At 44.1% G+C, this 20,450-nt stretch overlaps 1 protein-coding gene and 1 long non-coding RNA gene across 2 annotated transcripts in view; both read right to left on the reverse strand.

Annotated features, from left to right (window-relative positions):
* The window catches only part of LOC107222217 (LIM domain transcription factor LMO4.1), a 34,424-nt gene extending 21,504 nt beyond the window's left edge, over nucleotides 1-12,920 (reverse strand). The window contains exons 1-2 of the mRNA XM_015661487.2: nucleotides 12,672-12,920; nucleotides 10,151-10,359 (exon numbers count right to left, since the gene is read on the reverse strand). Coding sequence (XP_015516973.2) covers nucleotides 10,151-10,359; nucleotides 12,672-12,812 — 350 coding nt within the window. The 5' untranslated portion in view covers nucleotides 12,813-12,920. The remainder of the gene's footprint in view (nucleotides 1-10,150; nucleotides 10,360-12,671) is intronic.
* Nucleotides 12,921-12,954: 34 nt separating this feature from the next.
* The window catches only part of LOC124292797, a 160,238-nt gene continuing 152,742 nt past the window's right edge, over nucleotides 12,955-20,450 (reverse strand). Inside the window, exon 6 of the long non-coding RNA XR_006902720.1 lies at nucleotides 12,955-13,347. This is a non-coding gene — a long non-coding RNA (uncharacterized LOC124292797). The remainder of the gene's footprint in view (nucleotides 13,348-20,450) is intronic.

The following is a 20,450-nucleotide window of genomic DNA, read 5'->3' on the forward strand; positions in this document are numbered from 1 at the left end:
TCTCCCTCTCGCTCTCTCTCTCTATAGGTATAACCTTTGTACGGGTAGGGGCGGCAGCTTTCATCCCCTTCCTTCGTCTCCGCCACCCCGACCGCTACCAACCCCCCCCCCCCCCCCCCCCCCCAACCCCTAGGAATTTAATAAGCAATTACCAGGGATGAAGCGAGACGCATCTGTGTACCTGTAGATATAACAAGGGGGACAAGAGAGTAGAAGGGGGGGGGGGGGAGGGGGGGAGGGGCGGAAAGCAGGGAGACAGGGTGGCATGACGTGGGAAATTGGCTCATGTATACAATATTTCCAATAAATTATAATTGCTTTATTCAATTACGATCTTCTTGCGTAAATTTGTGTATTGTATGCAAGGGTGCGCGATCGTGTCAATTCGTTTGCGCTCGCGCATACCTTGTACGTGTAGATTCGTAAGTGCGGAGATACAACGTTACAGGTTATACACCGTGGCAAATAGTTTTTGTAAACGTTTGCATTTTGTCGTACTTCTATGTTTTTTCTATAAAAATTTGACTCAATGACATGTAGTCTGCTTGAATATATTATTATTACGGATTACGTATCGGCGTTGAAAGTGCTTTATTCACGCGTGTGTAACGGAAAAATTCAAAATCGAAACAAATTAATTATCGACAACGTTCCATAGACGGATGTATTCCATATGGGTAGAAAATTGTATGCTAGTGAATTCATGAATGGCGGATTAGATAGATTCATTAAAGCTGTGTCTAGGCCCGATCTGACGTCGGCCGAAATCTTGAATCGATTATACGATTGTGATTATACGACAATAAAATAAGTGAATAATAGAGACAGCCGGTACAAAGTACGGGGCAATCAGCCGTCGTTAAAACCAGTTCTGTATGCCATTTTACGAGCAACAAAAACGTCAGAGACGCCGGATAGCAGCGGCTGCGGCAAGTTGTCAAAACGGAGAGCGATATAAGGCAGCGAGGGGGAACGAGAAAAGAAGCGGAGGAAAGAGAGAAACGCAAAGGACACGGAGGTGCGTGGATGCAGGAACGGAAAGCCGGGATTTCGAATACTGCGTACGGTTCACCGTCCGATTGCAAAGAAGCGGCAGCTCCGCACGGCTAGCAATAAAAGTAGCGGCGAGGGGGAGAATCGGTGAAGTAACGGATTGTTTGTCCAATTACATGCCATCGATAAATATTGCCTTGTCCGCACACGAAACTAACGAAGACTCCGAGGTGCGGAGGGCGAGTTGAGAGGACTAAGGTAAGAAAGAAAAAATAAATAAAACTAAAAAAGAGAAGAGGTTTCAAAGCGCGCGCATATACACACACACACACACATACGAAGGATAACTCCCGGGTAAGAAAGTGAGAAGGAGAGCGCTGAGCCACGATAGTTGTTGCATGTGATGTATATATATCTACTGGACCTGCAACGTTGGCGCAAGCTCTTGTAATTAACCAGGGCACGAAGAGAGAACGGCAGAGAATCTTATGCCTCGATGCAACGCGTGATCGGGAGAAGACCGTTCGAGGAAGTGTTCTCAATTTTCGTTCTCCGTCATTTTCAATTTTTCGTTTATTTTTGTTCTCGCCTCAATCCTGAGACAGCTAATCGACACCTTTGTTTCTCGATATCCTTTTATCAAGATCGTCAAGATACAAGTTGATACAGTGTGGGCACATCAATTCCACAATATCAATCCATTATGCCCGAACCGCTGTATATAGTTTTAAAACACAACGTTCCGGTCAAATTAAAGAGAAAATATGACGTCAAAAAATAATAAAATACTTTCTTTTTTGTAAGAAAAAACAGAAGCATATTTCTTTTCAAGAAGTGTGTAAGGCCTGATGCAATAAGATACACCTTTCTTTTGCAACTGTATCTAGAATCTCTCAATTCACCGGCATGTGCGTAAATACTTGCGGCGAGTACTTGCGTACATAGAGAATACACAAATTTTTCCACCAAGGAAAATCCATCGTTTCTTCCGGCATGCGATGTTCGCGACTAAGTTTTTATTCGAAGTGGGAGTCGACGCGACTGACGTCGAGGGACCTAAAAGCGAACGAAGATTCTGGCACCACGTTTATCATTCCAGGCATGCAAACGTAATTTGATATATTACGCACACATAAGCGACGGCTGATCGCGATTATTAGGTTGCCTCGACTCCACCACCACCCCTCTTCCGCCCCCCTTCAATTCACCCACGGCGTCCCGACGTCGCCGCCGCGGCGTCACCTCCCCGTGAATGCGAATTCAAGGCTATTTGCTATGCTGTCCACGTTTTGCATGCTGCACATGCTGTAGTATAACCTTATGTTATTATATTATCGTTACCATTACTCATTATATTAACGTATGCACAAGCATATATTCAATGTCAGCTGATACAAATGCACGTACTTATGTTTGAAAACCTAGAATTAAGATAATAGTAAAATTACCGCGATATCGATTCGTTGACGAAGTAAACAAACGGAAGTAGATTAAACTGTGACAATGTTTGGAAGAAAAAAAAAAAAAATTAGAAAATATCGTACTCCCAGCGTAACAGAGTATAATGATAAATAAATTTCTATATATTTGTAAAGATTCACTAGTAAAACATTTTACGATTGTACCGAACACGATTGATAAATTTTTCAAGATCTCTGGCACTACCTATATGTCAACCAAAATTTCGAAAATATATAAACATTATATTTAGCTCGACCATAAAGTAAATGTACAAAATTCTGTGATCTAGTACACGTCGTATAACTGCAGATATCCCCCCCCCCCCAGCGTTCACGAGCATTAACGCGAACCGTACGCCGCTGGGTGGTCATCCCTTTGAAAAACGTTGTAAAGCCCCGTGGAGTTTTTTCGCCATGATCGGGTATGAAAAAAAAAAAATGAAAATAGTAACAATACAGAAAGAACAGAATAAAACAAAACATTCAACGCGAAAAAAGGAAAATAGAAGGGTGAGATGAAAGAGATTCAAGGGGGTGAAAAAAAAAAAAAATGAAGTGACATAAATAAATGTAAAAAAAAAAGAACGCTCGATTCTGAGGATCAAAGCTCGACTCAAATTTCCACCCGTATTTTCCTTCACTTGCTGGGAAAAATAGCGGCATCGCACCGGCTAATCGATGTTTTTTACTATCGGTATATCTGTTGTATACCTATACATATCAGAGTTTCGTTTACCGTTGCACTGCATACGTGTCTTTCCTTTCCGATTCACCAGATTTCGAAGAGAACGGCACCCTGAATATTATTGATTTTAGAACACGAAGCCATAATATTCATTTAAGTATTGATGAAGACCCGTGATTTTCACGGTGAAATCACAAGAATGAGGGGATGCTCCGATTGACGAAAAGGAGACGAAAGGAATGAAGAGTCTGAGAAAATATGAGTTTCGACGAGGGGGGGCATTGCGTTATCGGCAAAACTGATTAACGTGGGTGCCCTGGTCGATTTCGACGTTGTCGTACATACCTTGAATTATCCAAGTCCACGTATCTCAAACCCCGTTAAGGGTGCCTTTGACGAACGGTAAAGGATACACCAACCATCCCGACAGATACAACTCGAGCAATGCTCGCTAAAACCAAGGCTTATAATTTTCCCTCGCTCAATTATACGAGTACGCAGCAAACTTCGCACACCGTGTGGATTTCGAACATTAGCGTCGTATATAAAGCACGCGTTTCTTCTTCCTGCACGTGATACGTATCGTCTGTAACACCCTACTCGTCTGACAGAGAGAGAACGAGATGGAACGAGAGTGAACGAGAAAAAGAGAGAGAGAGAGAGAAAAAGAAACGAAGGCATGTGTAAAAAACTAACGTCAATCTCTGAAGGCGAAGCCCGACGCTCGGTCACAGTCGAATTAAAATAGACCCAATGGAGTAGTATAGTTATTAAAGGTTTGTTTATCAAAGGCTATAATTACCCTCAAAGAACCTGTCATCGCTCGGGGAGATGTATAAACGCCTTCTAATATCCAACCGACGACGACGACTCCGCGGGCACTGCGGACGTTCACACGCGCACACATGCATAGACACTGCGCACGTGTAATTACGTATGGATGGGATGTATATGCCCATTTCTCATCGGGACGCAAAACTTTGAAGCTTTTAAGTAAATCTACCGTCACCTCGAGAGATTAAACAAAATTATTTCATCCCGTTTATATTCTACGAATGTAGATATAAGTAGGTATCCTCTAACTTCTAAGTATAGCTATTGGGTTATAACGAACCTTTCGCGGAAATTTGACGCCAAGAGCGTTGACCATTAATTATTATTACGTAAGTAGAAAATTACAATCAAGTTTTGTAACATTCAACTTTTACCAGGACTAAGAGTCACGTAGACAAAAAAAAATGTCGTACGTTTCAATTTTAAAATATAACCTCCGGTGATGAATATTTATCCCTTTCAATCCCTTGCCGCATTAACAGAGATTTTGAGGCTTGTATTTTTTTCAAAATTAACCGGCCCAAATTACGCAAGTGTTTTACGGTTTGTAACCTACCTACGTAGAATTTTTGGACTCGTTGCAACACCGAGTGAGCCAAGAACTTAATCCGCGACCAAATAAAACGTTAGTCTGACAAATCTAAGCCTTCCGAGTGATTTGTGCCTTCTTTTGATCTCCGGACTGAACTCGAAATAACTTTTCTCCTCGGCATGCTTGTCGAGAGCTTACGCGCTTCGCGGCGATGAACTTGCAACCCGTGGACGTGAACATGGCGTGAATTCGACTGCGTGCACGTACGGTATACGTACACTACACTATACGTAATACACACAAAGCTCCAGCCAGCGTAACCACATGGTGAAGTGATTAGGGAATTCGAGGTATCAATAACAACCCGGGTGACCGGAAGACGTTACTCACACAACTGCAGAGAGCGGCGAATTATTTTATACGTACAACTTATTTGACAACGAAATCATTTCCCGGATATAACGTGTACATATTATAAGAAGTAGCAAGCGTGTAAAATGTGTTTTACGTACGGTTATAATGAGCTACCAGGAAGCGATACGTATATGCGCACGATACAATATCGTAAAAAAATAAATAAATAAAAACCATAAAGGAAGGTGGAGAAACAAAAGCAAAGAAGTTGGATCAGAAAAAAAAACTAAAATAAAAAAAAAAAGGAGAAAACAGTAGCGGCACATGATATAAAGCTTTGACACGTGGCTGGCAATTATTCCCTGCCTCTGTTTCTTTGTGCATTTTGTACAGATATGAATGATATTTAATGCGTGTATACCATACATTCAGTTATTTCGTCGCGCCTCAGTAGCAGTCGCCCTTTGTTTTTAGCTAATTGAAAAATACTGCCAGAATTGCAAGCGGCACGAGCGGCGACAAGTTTTTATCGAAAGCGTAGACGAGTATTTATGTAGCGAAAACATATGCAGCCGTTGCATACAGGGTGCGCGGTGTGTTTCGAAGAAAAATAAAGAAACTAGAAAAGACTGAGAAAAGGAACAGAGTGTACATAAGAGCCGGAGAAAATAATCGAGCGCAAGTTTGTCAAACAAGAAGGAAAAAGAAAAAAAGAAAAACAAAACCAAAAAAACCACATTAAAAAAATTGAATACAGCAAAGTGAAAAAGGGAAAAAAATTAAGAATTCGATTAACCTGCGTTTTTCCTCATTCGGCCAATTATTCTCACAGGCGCTGTTTTTACAGGACGACTCATTTTAATCGAAACTTCTTTTATTCCACACTAATTTACTACACACATATCTACCAATCTATATTCACCGCGGTTGTCGAAACGTAAAGTTAGTCAAATATTTCAACAGCAGCAGCAGCAGCAGCACCACCACCACCATCAGAAGCATCGTTAAATGGAGAGGAATTAATTCGTTTGACCGCGAGGGATGCAGCCGGCAATGGATTGACCGTGTTGGATTCGATTCGGATATAAATTAAGACCCGTGCTTTTCAGGGATGGTTTGACCACCGAAGCAGGACGAGGACGGGACAAACTGACCCGTGAATTAATCCGACTACATTTAAACGCTCGAATTTAATCTCTGCAGGTTTTATATATATACATATAGATACATGTTTTCATGTATGTGCACACACGTACAGGTATCTATATGCGTCCGTTTATCAAACGAATTCGCGCAGCGAGATTCCCGCACCTCTACTCCCCCCTTATATTCACCCGACGATATTTGGTCAGCATCGATCCGATCACGCAAAGGTTAAATCGAAAACAGATAAAGGGGTTGAAAGGAAAGCAATGTTTGCTTTTTATTATCAATTATTTTCAAAGTTTTTCATCGTCGTTTTTAATTTTTTGTTCAACAACGATGACGGACGTGTATAAAAGACTTGACGATCCTCTCAACCTAAACCACGAAACGAAGTGGATTTCGGGCAAAGCACAGCAACGACAATTACGCTTGCGCGAGATTCGTGGGGGGCTGGTAGGCGATTAGAAGGGGTGCGGGGGAGGGGTTGTAATTAACTTCTCCTCGCAAGATATTAAGAGATATCGGTCTACTCCGGGAGAGGCAACACGCGACCAACTTCAAAGGCACCCATAACGAAGTCCTTATCGTTCGTACACTGCCACCCACTACTCTCCAAAACCCTTGACGCATGTCCTCGGGGGGAAAAAATAATAAAAAAAAAAAAAACGGTAACGCCGGAATAAGAAGAAGGTATTATCGAGATATGCGTGTGTATGTGAGTACGAAGTAGGCACACGAAAGTTATCAGTCTTCGTCGAATTAACCGAGAAAAGCATTAGCCGCCGGTAAAATATCCTGCATATTCGATTTCTCTTAGGTTTTTCGATTTATCTAAATAATTGTAAAAAAGAGATAGAAGCGACTCCCTTCTTTTTCTAGGTGCATATAATACGATTTGCCAACTTCGTTTCGTTTTATTTTCATTCGTTTTTTATATTTTTTTTCTTTTATTTTCTCCCGCTCTCTCGGCCCTCCGATTCGCGATTTTTGTATTCGCTTAGCGGCCTCGCGATTCTTTGACGTCTTGTCAGGTCGGTCAGTCAAGCAAGAGGAGGGAAGACTACCAATAGATATTCCTCGCCAAACAACCCCAATCGGGAACGTTTGTTACCCTCCGGTTTTACACGATCAACTACAGAATACGCCAATATACCGGGATACGCGTGAAAACGATATAACTTTGATGTCGATACACGCTTGCAAAAGCAACCTCTTTCATGTCAACGATGTACGATAACTTTGAATAATTAATAATAATTTCATATTAAATGGAAAACACGTTCCAAAAACAAGTTCGACGTTAAACACGACAAATAAAAAAAAAAAAAATGGAAGGCACGGGAATAAAAACGATGAGGTTAAATTCGGAATGAATAAGAAAATTTGTCACAGCGCGTATTAATAACTCCATGTCCTACTAATCTAAATATCGGCTAAACGACGTATAAAAAATATTATACGAAGTAATCCAAATCTTCGTTTGTATAAGATAAGAAATCTTATGATACTCCGAGAATACAACGAATTTGTGATAACGTAGAATGGATTCTTCTGAACTGCAGGAATTTTTCACTGTAATACAGCAGTGAAACAAGCTTTTATAAAATTTATGCGATGCATGGTATTCATAATAAAACATTGACGCGTCTTCATAAAATACTTATCCTGTATTATATTGCCTTGCGTGGTCGGTTTCAAATAACAAATATGTGCATAATTGATGCTGATAACTGTAGTTTCTCCGCGCCACCTCGTTTACAGTAACATTAAGAAAAATACAAACAGCGACGTATTAAATACACATGGGCGCCGTATAGCCGGGTAAAATTTGTGTCCTGCGACTAAAAGTACCCATTACGAAAAAGAAAGAGAAAAAGAAACGTTACGCGTGTGGTTTACACTTGCACCGACACAACAATGAAAATGACAAACACAAACGCGCATAGGCAGACAACCAAGTATATGTATAATGTTATATGTAATGATACATGTAAAGAGAACGGAAACATCAAATGATTATAATACATTAGAAGAATGTTAAATCCGTATCCATACATAAAGCATTCATTGATATTCGTCAAGATTATTTCTGCAGAGATTTGAATAGATCCCGAGTTAAGGGCATTGGAGGAGCAGCTCGCGTTCCACCGATTTCAACGATTCCCAAGCCCCCGATGATTCGAGGGGTGCGGGGTGTGCGCCGTATCAATATTTGACCACGACGCGCTAATGGCGCCGCGACGCCCGACAACCCCATCCCCCTCTATCTCTTACACACTGCAGGATAGGCGGTGGTTGAGTGTATTAGGAGATCTCGGCGTCGATATAATACGACGATGAGTGAACGCGTGTGCGTCTGCGTGAGCGTAAAACCCCAATACACCATCATCACCAGCGGTAGCAACAGCAGCAGCAGCAGAACGTACCTACAAGTCGAGGGATATGCTTCTCCATATGCACGTACAGGGTTACTTACACGAACGCGTAAGGCACTGTATTATATATATATATATATAATACACATGTATATATGTACACACACGTGGGAAATGGAGATGCACACACATCCGCATAACGAATACAGAGTCAACGACTGTCGTCGTTTCTTTTGAATTCAAGAAATGTTTCAATCAGTTTGATTGAAGGGCTGCGCTACGGCAAGAGGGTAAACTCGATTTACAGCCACGTAGGGGGTAACGTACCGAGGCGAGGGGAGACGAGGGGTTCAAGAGGAAGAGAAAGAGGAACGGTACGAGGACGACGCCGGTGGGTAGGCGGGCAGGGGGAAAGGGGGCATCAAGGGGTGCCACAATCACCGGGGATGCGTCCAATCACCCCTCCCACCCCTCCCACGTTCCTACGGTTTGGACCAAGTCCCGCCCACCCGCCGACTAGGAGCGGCCAATCAGTGCCCCGAGCTTTCCGCTGGATCGCTCAGATCCTGCGGAGCCGCGACAGCCGCGGGGAATCCCGGGGTAGGGTACGCGTCGGTTTGGCCTAGATGTGCAATCAGACCGTTTCCAGACCCCCGGAACCCCTGGAACACCCCCACCCCCCACCCCCCACGGTCGCCCACTCACCCACCCGCGCCGCCCTGGACGAATACCAAATTTCACCAATTTGCTAGGTACTTTGTTGAATCAACATGATTGTGCTTGACGTTTCCAGGGTGCGTCATTTGACTAGATGAATAGGTGGGCCCTATAACCGTACCGTACGTCCAGCCGAAGGAATGATTTTTGATTTTGTTCGAACGTACAGCGTTAGGCGCACAATTTTCGAAATTACAAATTATCGCATCACGTATATCGTGATTTTGATGGATGTCTCGCGGTTGTTTTGTGTTAGTTTTTTTTTTTTTTGTCTTGTTTCTCTCTTAAACTTGATTCTAGCAACGTAAGACCGCAAACACGTTTGGATCTTGCATGAATATTGGTAGAAATTTTGCGGTTGTCCCCACGCAACCAAACTCACTCGACTCTAATTAGACGAGAATTTTTGGTAAAAAGTCCTACAGACGTGTGCGTGTATTTTGTGTATATATACATATTACATACATATGTGTTTATATGTATATATTGTTTACATGTATATATATATATATATATATATATATATATATATATATATATATATATATATACACGTATAACACACGGGGTCGCTACTGATAATTGGCCCTTAGCGGAGTCTTAAAAAGGCCGCTAGTTAGGAGACAGACTGAACAGACAGACAGACAGTTGGACGAACGGACGAACAGAAAGAGAGGGAGAAACAGAGGGAGAGAGAGTGAGAGATAGAGATAAAAAGAGAGAAAGAGACCGACGTTCTGCGTCGATCTATTCCGGGCACGGCTAACTAAGTCAGCGTCTGTTTCTCATTAAATTAACGTCTTTGTGACCCCGAATACTCTAAATTTGGAGCAGTCCCGGGCAATTATCCTATAGGTGAATGTGACCGCGAGTAAGAATACGTAGTTTCGATCTCCCGTCCCGGTCCAGGATCAACGAATGTCAATCTCGTCACCCATGGTCCAGTAATTAAAAATCTTACTCAAGGTTGATCCCCCCCGCAGGCGATTTGCGGTTACATGAGTCGAATGACGATATCTACAATACGTATAAAATGAGTGGTGGACTCACTCACCGAGTGTAGTCATTCTTGCAGAGGATCATATTGCCCTTCGTGAAACAGCTGCGGCCGATCTCAGCCAACGCTGCACCGCAACAGGTACATTTTAGGCATCCGTTGTGCCAGTAACGGTCCAGAGCGAGCAGGAGCCACCGTTCCACTATGCGACCACCACACCCCGCACATTGCTGTATACTCGTCGGTCCTCCGGGACCTTCTTCTTGCTGTAAGGGTTGAAAGAAGAAGAAAACAAAAGAGTGAGTCAGAGATTTTCTGTCGGTACATGTGGGTTAGATGTGGTCGGGAGGCCAAGCCGACCCGGGAGACGAGGTCTCGAACGGGCCGAAACACGTTCGCGACGATTTCAAACACCATCAAACGACCGATTCGACGATAAGTAAATTGATGGAAACCGGATCGAATGTGTCCCTGTAATATCGGTGGTTCGTTGGCAAAGAAGTAAACGCTCGAGTGAGATTGCAGGGTCTCTCTTACGGGCCGGGTGAAAAGAAAACAAAAAAAAATAAATAAATAAAGAAAAGGAACGATCTCTAAAACCCTTTCGAACTACTTTCGGTTCGTCGGTGAATATAATTGGGTGGAATTGTTTCAGTCCGTGAGAACGGGGCGAGTTCGAGGTAAAGCACGAAGGTTCTCGGTCCTCGACAAAACTGATTGTGAGCGTGAGCCACGCGAACCGCTCGGCTCGAGGTCCGTCGGATAGTTTCGCACACGATTCTCCGGTATAACGTGCGCACTCTGTCCGGCAGAGAGGAAACCGAAGTGTAGACGACATTGTCGAACGAAGGCAAGATGAAGGGCGAGAAGGGAAGGAAAAGGGAGGGGGGAGTAAGGGTCATTCGTTTTCCTGACGCACTTACAATTTTATCACCAGGAAAGCACTTCATGTGATTCATCCTCGTAGTGATGGCACTGATATGGTACTGGTTGTGAACTTCCATAGTGAATACGTATGTTCAGGTATTCCAGGATCCTGTCCCGGCTAAAATACAAGCAACACTGAACCCTCACGAACACGATGCACTGTAAATTCTCTCTCCTACACAGCGAGCCAACGTTCACTGAGGTCCAATAAGACCCTCGACGACGTTGAGAGTTGTTCAAATTGGACTTGCGAAAGGCCGGGTCCACCGAACACCGTTACCGCATGATCAAAAAAAAAGCTACTCTCTATCTCAACTCGTGTAGTCTTTGCATAAAAAAAAAAGTAAAATCGCTCGGTTTTATTCCGTCCAGAAACGCTTTTGCACTTGGCGTTGCAGAATATATCACAAGAGAAAACAACACCGGCAGCTTCCTCGGCCGCGTATCATCGCGTGCATTATAATCGGCGGTGGAACAAGACGAGGCAGTTGAAAAGAACCGAAGTAACACCACAAACTCTGCGTACCGCTACTTGGTAAACCACCGTTTCGAGTATAGACAGGTAATGCGATAGACCCCCACTTTTGCGAACAACCTGCCTCTTCGAAAGGCAGGCCCCAACTGACTGGTTGGAAAGCGAGTGCTTTGGGTCCGAATGCCCCCAGGGGCCTTTGGTGCCGAGGAGTGGGGGGGAAGGGGAATCGGAGCGGTGGGGGTTTCGTAAGAAGAGAGGTTAGGCTCTTTAGAAAGGGCCGAGAGTACGCACAACAGTCAGAAGGGGCACGGAAAGGGCCTCTGGTCCGGTGCCGTGGTAGGGATGAAACGGAAAAGGACCCAACCACCACCAACACCACCACTGCCACTACAACCGTCACCACCACCCAGACTCTATTCAATTATTCCGCCATGGTTGCTACGACGCGCTACAGACGCTCTATGGTGGTCCCAGTTAAATGGGGATATTGTTAAGCGCTCAATGCCGGGCTGAGCAAGGGTCGCCTCTCGCTCTATAACTATATACACGGTGTAGCAATGCGCCCATGTGTACATAAGGGACGGACGACGCACAAACGTAGAAAACGATGAAAGAATTTTAGCTTCATTTGTTGAACGATCCCCCCTCTTGCCTTTCTACTTCCTCACCTCTCGTTCGCTCGCTCGCTCGCTTACTCTCAAGGAACGTTTTCCCTGCTACCGCATGATGCTCTGTACTTCGTTGCAGAGTCTCGACTAACGGATAGTGTGCCCAAGATTAGTGATACTTTGATCATCCTGAGTGGAGAACCCTGGTAGCTAACCGTCTGCAGCGCCGTCTGTGTACAAGTTCAACGTGAGAATATTCCGACCACGTATACACGCCGACGATTAAACTACGACCAATGGAGTTCATTTACGTCTTCGTTAGACGTTCTATTCATGATTTAAGCCGGTGCCACTTCGCGCTCCTACATAAACGAGTTGCAGACCGAAAGGTTTCCGAGACTTCGAAACCCTCGCAAATGGTAAATGAAAATCTACGCGCCAATTCTTTCATCCGCGAACGCGTGTGAAGTAGTACGAACAAGCAAAGCCAATCAAAGAGTACCCTGCTCTCGTCCTCTCGTCGATTCGTAATTATCAACAAGTTACAAAAATCACCTCGAAGACTCACCTTCAGCGTGCAGTTGTTGTTATGGTTGACGGGCGCGTACGCGGGATGACCTGGATGATGAGGGTGAGGATGTCCGGGATGATGAGGGTGTTCCCCGATCATTCCACCTCCGGCACCGTGATGATGCCCGTTACTGGGCATTCCTTGACTACCGGTTAACGTCGTGTAAGGTACGCCGGGGTCCGTCGGTGCCCCGTGCGAAGGCGAGTGGGGGCTGGGAAGGTCCGGTGTCGTCGTGGGACCGCCGCCGCCGCCGCCGCCGCCGCCACCGCCACCTCCTCCTCCTCCGCCCCCCGGCGTGTAGCCGTGGTGCGCGTTTCCGGGCCCCGGGTGATGGGGGCTGCTCGAGAGCGACTGGTGGTGCGGATAGGCTGCTGGATGACTCGGGTGACCGGGGTGACCTTGGTGACCGGGATGGCCAGGATGGTGGGGATTCATACCGGCCGTCAGGGCGCTAGCCAGCTTGACGAGTGTGAGGGTGGGCCGCGGAAGCCCACCGACTAAGTCTGTGCGAAAGTTTACACCGCGAGTCGAAAAGACTCGACGGACGATTGACACCGCTATGCAACTGGGTATATCTTACCCAGCTTCGTTCTCAGGCGAGAACTTTTGAGATTCGGTTTATACCCGAAGAAGCCCCCTCGTCAAAGGAGAGGTTCCCAGGCGATGTGTTTATCTGAAACAGAAACGACACATTTTTCGTCATACAGCGTATATTGTTATTATCGTTTCACGGAGAGATATTGGTCGTCAGTTACACGATGTCGAACCATTGCACTTCTCGCGCATGGTCAGTTATATTTGTGAAAAATATCAATGGTGTTTTCAATAATGCTGAATCTTCGTCGAACAGGATTCTCAATGAGTTTACTGAATAATTAAAAAAAAAAAAAATCGATGATAATTTTACGACAGGTAATGACAATGGTTTCGAAGTACAAAATTTGAACCTCAATTACGAGGACCAAAAATTTCAATCTGAAATCGGATTTGTGCTAGTATTTTTATTTTCCTCTACCTTTCGCATCTGTGTAATGAAGTTGTTAGTCATGGTCTTCTGATAAGATAAGACGATAAGACGAATTTGTACAGTGCTGCATTTGAAGATCTAAAAATTCCGAGGAAGAAATCGGCAGCTTAGGATGCAGTGGGTATTTTTTTCTTCTTCCACTTCCTTTACGGACCATTGCAATAAAAGTACGGCTTTACGAATTACCCCGAGGTAGTGCTTTGTTCCATAGTAACCCCCACCCCAGTTGCCACGGACTTCTTCTAATTAAGCATTCTATTGTTTTAATTATACCACCCTCTCTTTATTGTGCCAGCGTGCCAGTGCCGTGGCGGGAAGCATCCAATGGAAAATCTAATTTTGGTTAAATTGTTGTTGTTTAGGAAATAGGCCGTTACGTCGTAAGGCCGGGATAAAGTAAGGGCGGCCCGGGACGGGGGTTTAGTTGTCTTCTCTCCGACAGCCTAGCCGCGTGGGAAGGTGGGTGGGATAGGTAGGAAGGTAGGAAGGTAGGTAGGTAGGTAGGCATCAAGTAGGTACCCCGAAAACTCGACGAGCTCCGAAATCGACCCGAAATTAGTCCACGGCGCAAAACCGATACCTACGGATGTAAAACGAGGAAGACAAAAAAAAAAGAAAAAGAAAAAAAAAGAAATAAATAAACCAAGGAAACGAGAACAGAAATGGTATTCTCCAAAACTTTTCAAGGCATAATCGCATGGCTGATAGATTATCGAGGTGGGCAAACTGCCCGTCGACCCGTGCACGAACAAAATGAATGTTTTTTCTTTTCCAAATCTAAAACCGATTACCTGGCAAATTAAAGGGCGGGAAATTATCCCTTTGATCTCCGAACGCCTTGCAAGGTTTCGATTATTCCGAACATTCGGCGGACCGTCGAAAATTGACGAGAGCCAAACCTAGTTTGCAGTTTAACCAAACTCGTGAGACTGTTACAACTATTATACATATAGTAAAGTTATCGCGCGGGATACGTCTCTCTTCACACTTCTGCAGTAAAACAGATCAAACTGTGTCGAGCCGTGAGTAAGTGATAGCGAAGGCCAATTGATTCTGGATCAACGATGAGAGATACTGATAGCACGTCGATGATGAAATCTTGATTGCATCGAGTTATAAACAGTCCGTTTATCTAATCACGAACGTCAGAATCTCGACTATTAAATTGTCTTCCCGCTGCTTACCAATTTACAATTAAGCTCGACGCCGCGATCGTGCCAAACCCAACTATATATATGTATAAATATATTCGCGTAGCAAATCACCCGTTCGTAGAGAATAAATGGCATTGCTGTTAATTTCACGCGACAGAATGAGTCACCGTCCAATAATACATCTTCTTCGCGGACATTCGATCCGAGGTTAAAAACACGGATACGGTTGTTCTACCTGCGCGTACCGTTAATTATTTGGCAAAATTTCTTTCGGCCGGGTAGCCGAAGCCGGTTGTTGTCCGACCGTCCTTTTTCAGTTTTAGCTTCGTAGGCTCGTTTGGATTTGCATTTGAATGCGGCCAGTCACCCGCAATCTGTCGTTGCTGTTGCAAAATTACCTTCAGCGCTTGCTTTTGCCCACCGTCCGTAGAGGATTGCGATTTTTGGCTGTTACCTGTCGTTTCCGTAACCATTGGTTTGGATTTTCTTACAGGTAAGCTGGGTTCTAGCTGTATCGGGCTCAACGGGTGGTAAATAAGGCTCTCTGGAAGAAGGTACGTCCACACGTTGAAAGGAGAGCGTACATGTGCGGCGTACCCCGGCAGTAGCCGCGTCCCTAAACCTAAAACTATTAAGTCACCGTACCTGGCATCTGCTGCACATCCAATTAAGCCCGAGGCGCTAATTGCTAATTTTATTGTTAATTGTTCATTACCCCCCGTCGGTTTTATTATCCATCCCAAGTAATTTTACAGTTTTGTTAGCTATTCTATATACCTACATGTCACTGTATACCGTACACGGCTATATGTATACACACGCACGCCTTGTAATCTACGACGCGCAGTTATAACCGAACTCCGTGCCCGAAGCAGATAAGCCTTCGAGGGGATTTTCACAATACCCCGCGGATCTAATTTCTGTCAAACTAACTACTTACAATTACCCGCGTAGTTATATACGATGCACACCGAATATCGCATAAGGATATCGTTTTTTCCCATGCTTCGTTGATATTTCTCACTCATTTTTTGCTACCATATACGTATTATTGTATTTCGGAAAAGGTACGAGAATATTTGGGGGCTGGACATAATTCCTATAATCATTTCTCATGCGTATACATATACATATGTATATAATATATAATACCAATATACGGCGGTACAGTGCATAGATACTTATATATGTGTATCTCGCTCCTTTTCAACGATTCCCCGAAACGATCCTAAGAAATACGCCTTTTAATTTGACTTCTAATAGCGGTGGAAGAGAAAGAAACACAAACATCAGCGTCGACTGGAGGGGAAGAAGAAGAGGGGCGAGGAGAAATCCCCAAGACGAAGTCGGGCGCCAGAGTCTCTCTAATTACTATAATCGTTTTTCGTAATAATTAGATTATTTTCGGGTCGCTCCACTTCAACCCCCTCCTCCACCCCGGGTTTGTTTCGTCGGTTATTATCCCTTGGGTTATCCCGTGACTTATTATTACCAGCTACACACACTGATCCTTATTATATTTTTTAATACGTGTCCTCCACTGCAGCCCACCTATATCCTTCTCTCCATTCGCTCTTCAACTCCGATCTTTGACCCTTTGTTCAATCTTCTTCTTCTTCTTCATTTTTTTTTTTCGTCTTCCTCTTCTTCTTCTTCTTCTTCGTTAAAAAGAGGAGAATAAGAAAAAAGCGATTTTCTAACCACCGCACGCATGTAAGCATGTGCCATTTAAGCAGTATTGAAAATTTCTCGGCAATAATATGGCGCGATATTCCCGTCATACGTTCATTACCCCATTACTCATACATCATTCTGCCCATATAAGCTATTAATTTATCAGCCAGCTGTTCATTTCGCACTTTCAATGCAAGCGCAAGCAGAGAAATTCTGCACATCTACCCCTGATGGGCGTGATGATCGCGTCTTAGGGTCTGGAGTCTAAATCCAGGTGGTTCTTGAAGTAACAAGCTGCCAGAATTGGATATTTATGGGGGCCAGGAAGGTCGAGTGGCTTGTATATATGTATATATATATATGTATATGTACAGGTAAGCTGGAGCCCCGAAGAACCGTAGGCCGCGCCAAGACGAAACGATCACAGTTTGCAAATAACACTTTTACACTTTAAAGGGCTGCGATGTGTTATTGCTCGAGCCAATATAACGTTTCACCGAACAGCGCGTCGAGGAGCCGGACGCGGGTTGTTCACTTCCCCGTCAACACTCCTGCATGCATGTTGCGATAACGAAAAGAATTAAAAAAAAAGAAACAAAAGACACGTCAAAGAACAAAATTCAACGGAGATCGGGAAGCCTTGGACTCTTGGCCAAATTAGCTCCTAGAATTCGACCGAAAAAGTCAATCCGGTTACGGAAGTATCGGTAATTTGTTAAACGATAAGTGTTTATTCGGATAAATCTAACAGTAATAACAGCAGTCAGTGAAATAGTTTGAACGAAACAAGCTATCAGACGAGTATCTTTCGTTCCGTCCCGACCGTCGTGTTTGCGCCGACATTGAAGGTTGAGCCGAATCGTACTCTTCGGGGGTCTTGTTATAATCAGAAAAGTGAGAAAAACGAAAATAATAAGACGGAAGGGATGTACGATTACGCACACGTTTGCTTTGAGGGTGAAGGTAATACAAGGAGGAGAAACGGAGGTAGTGTCGAGGAGAGGAGGTTGATAGCAACGATATGACGTCGTGAGCTATGTTTATAGTGACCATATATTAAATTCAATTATTCAGTCCGTTCGCATTAAGGGACCACCACACCGAGAGTATAATAACATTAATGCGTCAGAGATTTATACCACGGCGAGGATGAAATTTCATCGTGGTAAGAGCCCGTGCCTCCCTCGCCGACTGACTCGCGCTATCTCTCTCTCTCTCTCTCTCTCTATCAGCCCGTCTCCTTCCCTTCCGTTCTCTCTCTCTCTCACTCGAGGCTCGCGCAGGAAACAAGAGTTATGGGGGCCATACTGATATCCACTATAAAACCCCGACTCCTGCCGTGCTTAATTAAATTCGTATTAAGACCCTGAGTGTATTCTGATGTAGCGACGTATACGCATCGGTTGTATAACCGTAATATCAGAGATTATTCCTTCCCCTTCGTCCGCCGAATCCAGATACTATCCGCCTCCGCATTCGCGGGAAACAGGCGACAAGACGTGTTCGTACCTGGTCAAGATTCGTCCGTACTTCGTGCGAAGGCCTCCATATCGACCCGGTCGGAGAACCAGATTCAAAAATAAAACATTGCAAGTGTGCAAGTGAGTGCCCGAATGCATTTGTATACCTATATCACACTGTCGTCGGATACGCGGCATACAGTGCACTTAGATTCATCCGTTATACGGTAAAAAATGTTGAAAGGAAAGTGTGCCGGATAAGAGAAATAAAGCAGCATAGTGCGATATTGTGAAACAGTATTTTTCAACATTCTTGAATTCGCGACCCCTTCGCGAGTAAAAATAATCTAGAGAACCCCCAGGTCCATAATAAAGTCATGTCAGTGATTTCAAAAACGACGTACTTAATTTTCAACTGTCAACATTAAAACTAAGAAAAGAAACAAGCTCCGATTAGAAAACGATTCGATTATTAACGTCTCAAAAAACACAACCGTGATTTCACGATTTATTCAAAAATAAACAGGCACCGCCTTGTCACTAAAACTGTTTTTTTTATTTTTTTTTTTTGATCAAGTAACCAATTTTTCTGTACCGTAACAATGAAGATGTACAGTAAACAGGCAAAAGGAACTTATTACTCTTTCAGTTGCGCTTATACATGTATATGTATTTATTACAAGCTGTGTTTGTTTGTGAAACGTCCAAATACGTCGTATTATTATTTTGTATCATAGATATGTGCTGTATGTAAATTTGTTTGATTTCGGAGAAGTAAGTTCTGTTAATTTAATAACGCGAATATCTGATCCTGCCAACATAACATACCGTATACATTATACCTCGTGCGCTTCGTTAAGCTAAAGAGAAATGGTACACGCTTCGGCCAACATTAATTACTTACCGAGTCGTGCAAATTTACAACTGTAGACAATGTGATTTCTCGTATGAAATTTTGTACACGATCGAAAGGTTTCGCTTTAAGAGAGAAATTTGACTCGATTCGAAGTGTAAGAATTTTAACAAGATCATATTTTTCAATCCAAGTTTGCAAAAACCTGTCAATCGGTCCGTTCTTATATTTAGATATTCCCCAGACGTTGGACAGGTTAAAACAGATGCCACTTGTACGTTATGCGTTAATCAATTTGGCAGTTGAGTACGTCCGACTTGATTAAAATTTTGTAATAAGAACTTGGCAGAGATGCTGCACACATCGCCCTGAAACTAATCGCACAAACTGCATTGCCAACAAGTTAATTGCCTTTGGTACGAGCGGAGATTCATCTGGCACTCTAGGGTACTCTTATCGTACTACTTGCTCACACCCCAAGCCCGCGTGTTTCAGAATTTCATTGTCGATTCAGCTCACTTCGATATTCACAAATTCCAAAGAATAGAAGTTATAACGAAGGTATATCGAGCAAATCATCAATCACTGATCTAAATCCCCCGTAACGAGGATGACGACAACTCGGAGATTCAATGGTCGGCAAGTTCAATACCTGGTAGATACAGTTGTGCAGTTATGCTTACTTGGACGAATTGTTCACTGTACTCTGGGTCAGTCGCATTAGGTGGTTCAAGCAATGCCCTTACCCCGAGCCCTGATTGGTCTGGGGAAATGTGGCTCGCATTAGAAGACTCGATGCTCGTAATTGGTTGAAATTAGCAAGTTTAGTCATTAGGGGAGTTTTGGTGGGTTGGTGGTTCTGTACTCGACTCTACGAATGGGTGTTCATCCGAAGTGTGGGTACCGTCGGTACAGCATCCACAGGCAAGTTACACACATGCGCGGAGAATCAGAAAGTGTGCGAGAACCTCGGAGGAGGTCTCGGGAAGAGATATGAAGAGAGAGAGAGAGAGAGAGAGACAGAGAGGGGGAGAGAGAGAGAGAGAGAGCATACACCGCAAATAACTGTTTCCAGCGCAATCCTGCGGTTTTGCACCTTACCGTCGCGATATCAACACTTTGGACACTGTTTAACCTCGGAAAGCATGCCGACGGACTGCGGATGAAAACTTGAGAGAATAAGGCATTTCGGATTGGAAATTGCGCAAGAATGTGTGAGGCATCAGGATCGTAGACGGTACGACATACCCATACAACCGTACGCTTGGCGTTCAGTTCCGCGCAGGTTAAGTTATGGGCAAACCTGGCGGTATCTTACACGGCGCAGTTTATAACTTTGAAGCGATTTCGCGTTGCGGCACAAAATTGCCCGCGGCAATTTTCCTGTCCGAAGCATGGCATAGGCAGGGTATGGGTTGGGTTTGGTATGGTACGGTATGGTATGGTATGGTATGGTATGGTATGGTACGGTACGGTATACGCGCGAGAGAGGCTGCAAGAAAGAAACGGAGATGCAGAGGGAGACGAGAGAGGAGGCTGTGCGCAGCATTTATTCCTACTCGGTAAGCGAGGAGCACCGGGCTGTTTGAAACGTGATTGATCGTAAAC

This window comes from Neodiprion lecontei, chromosome 2, assembly GCF_021901455.1.
Source record: "Neodiprion lecontei isolate iyNeoLeco1 chromosome 2, iyNeoLeco1.1, whole genome shotgun sequence".
NCBI lineage: Eukaryota > Metazoa > Arthropoda > Insecta > Hymenoptera > Diprionidae > Neodiprion > Neodiprion lecontei.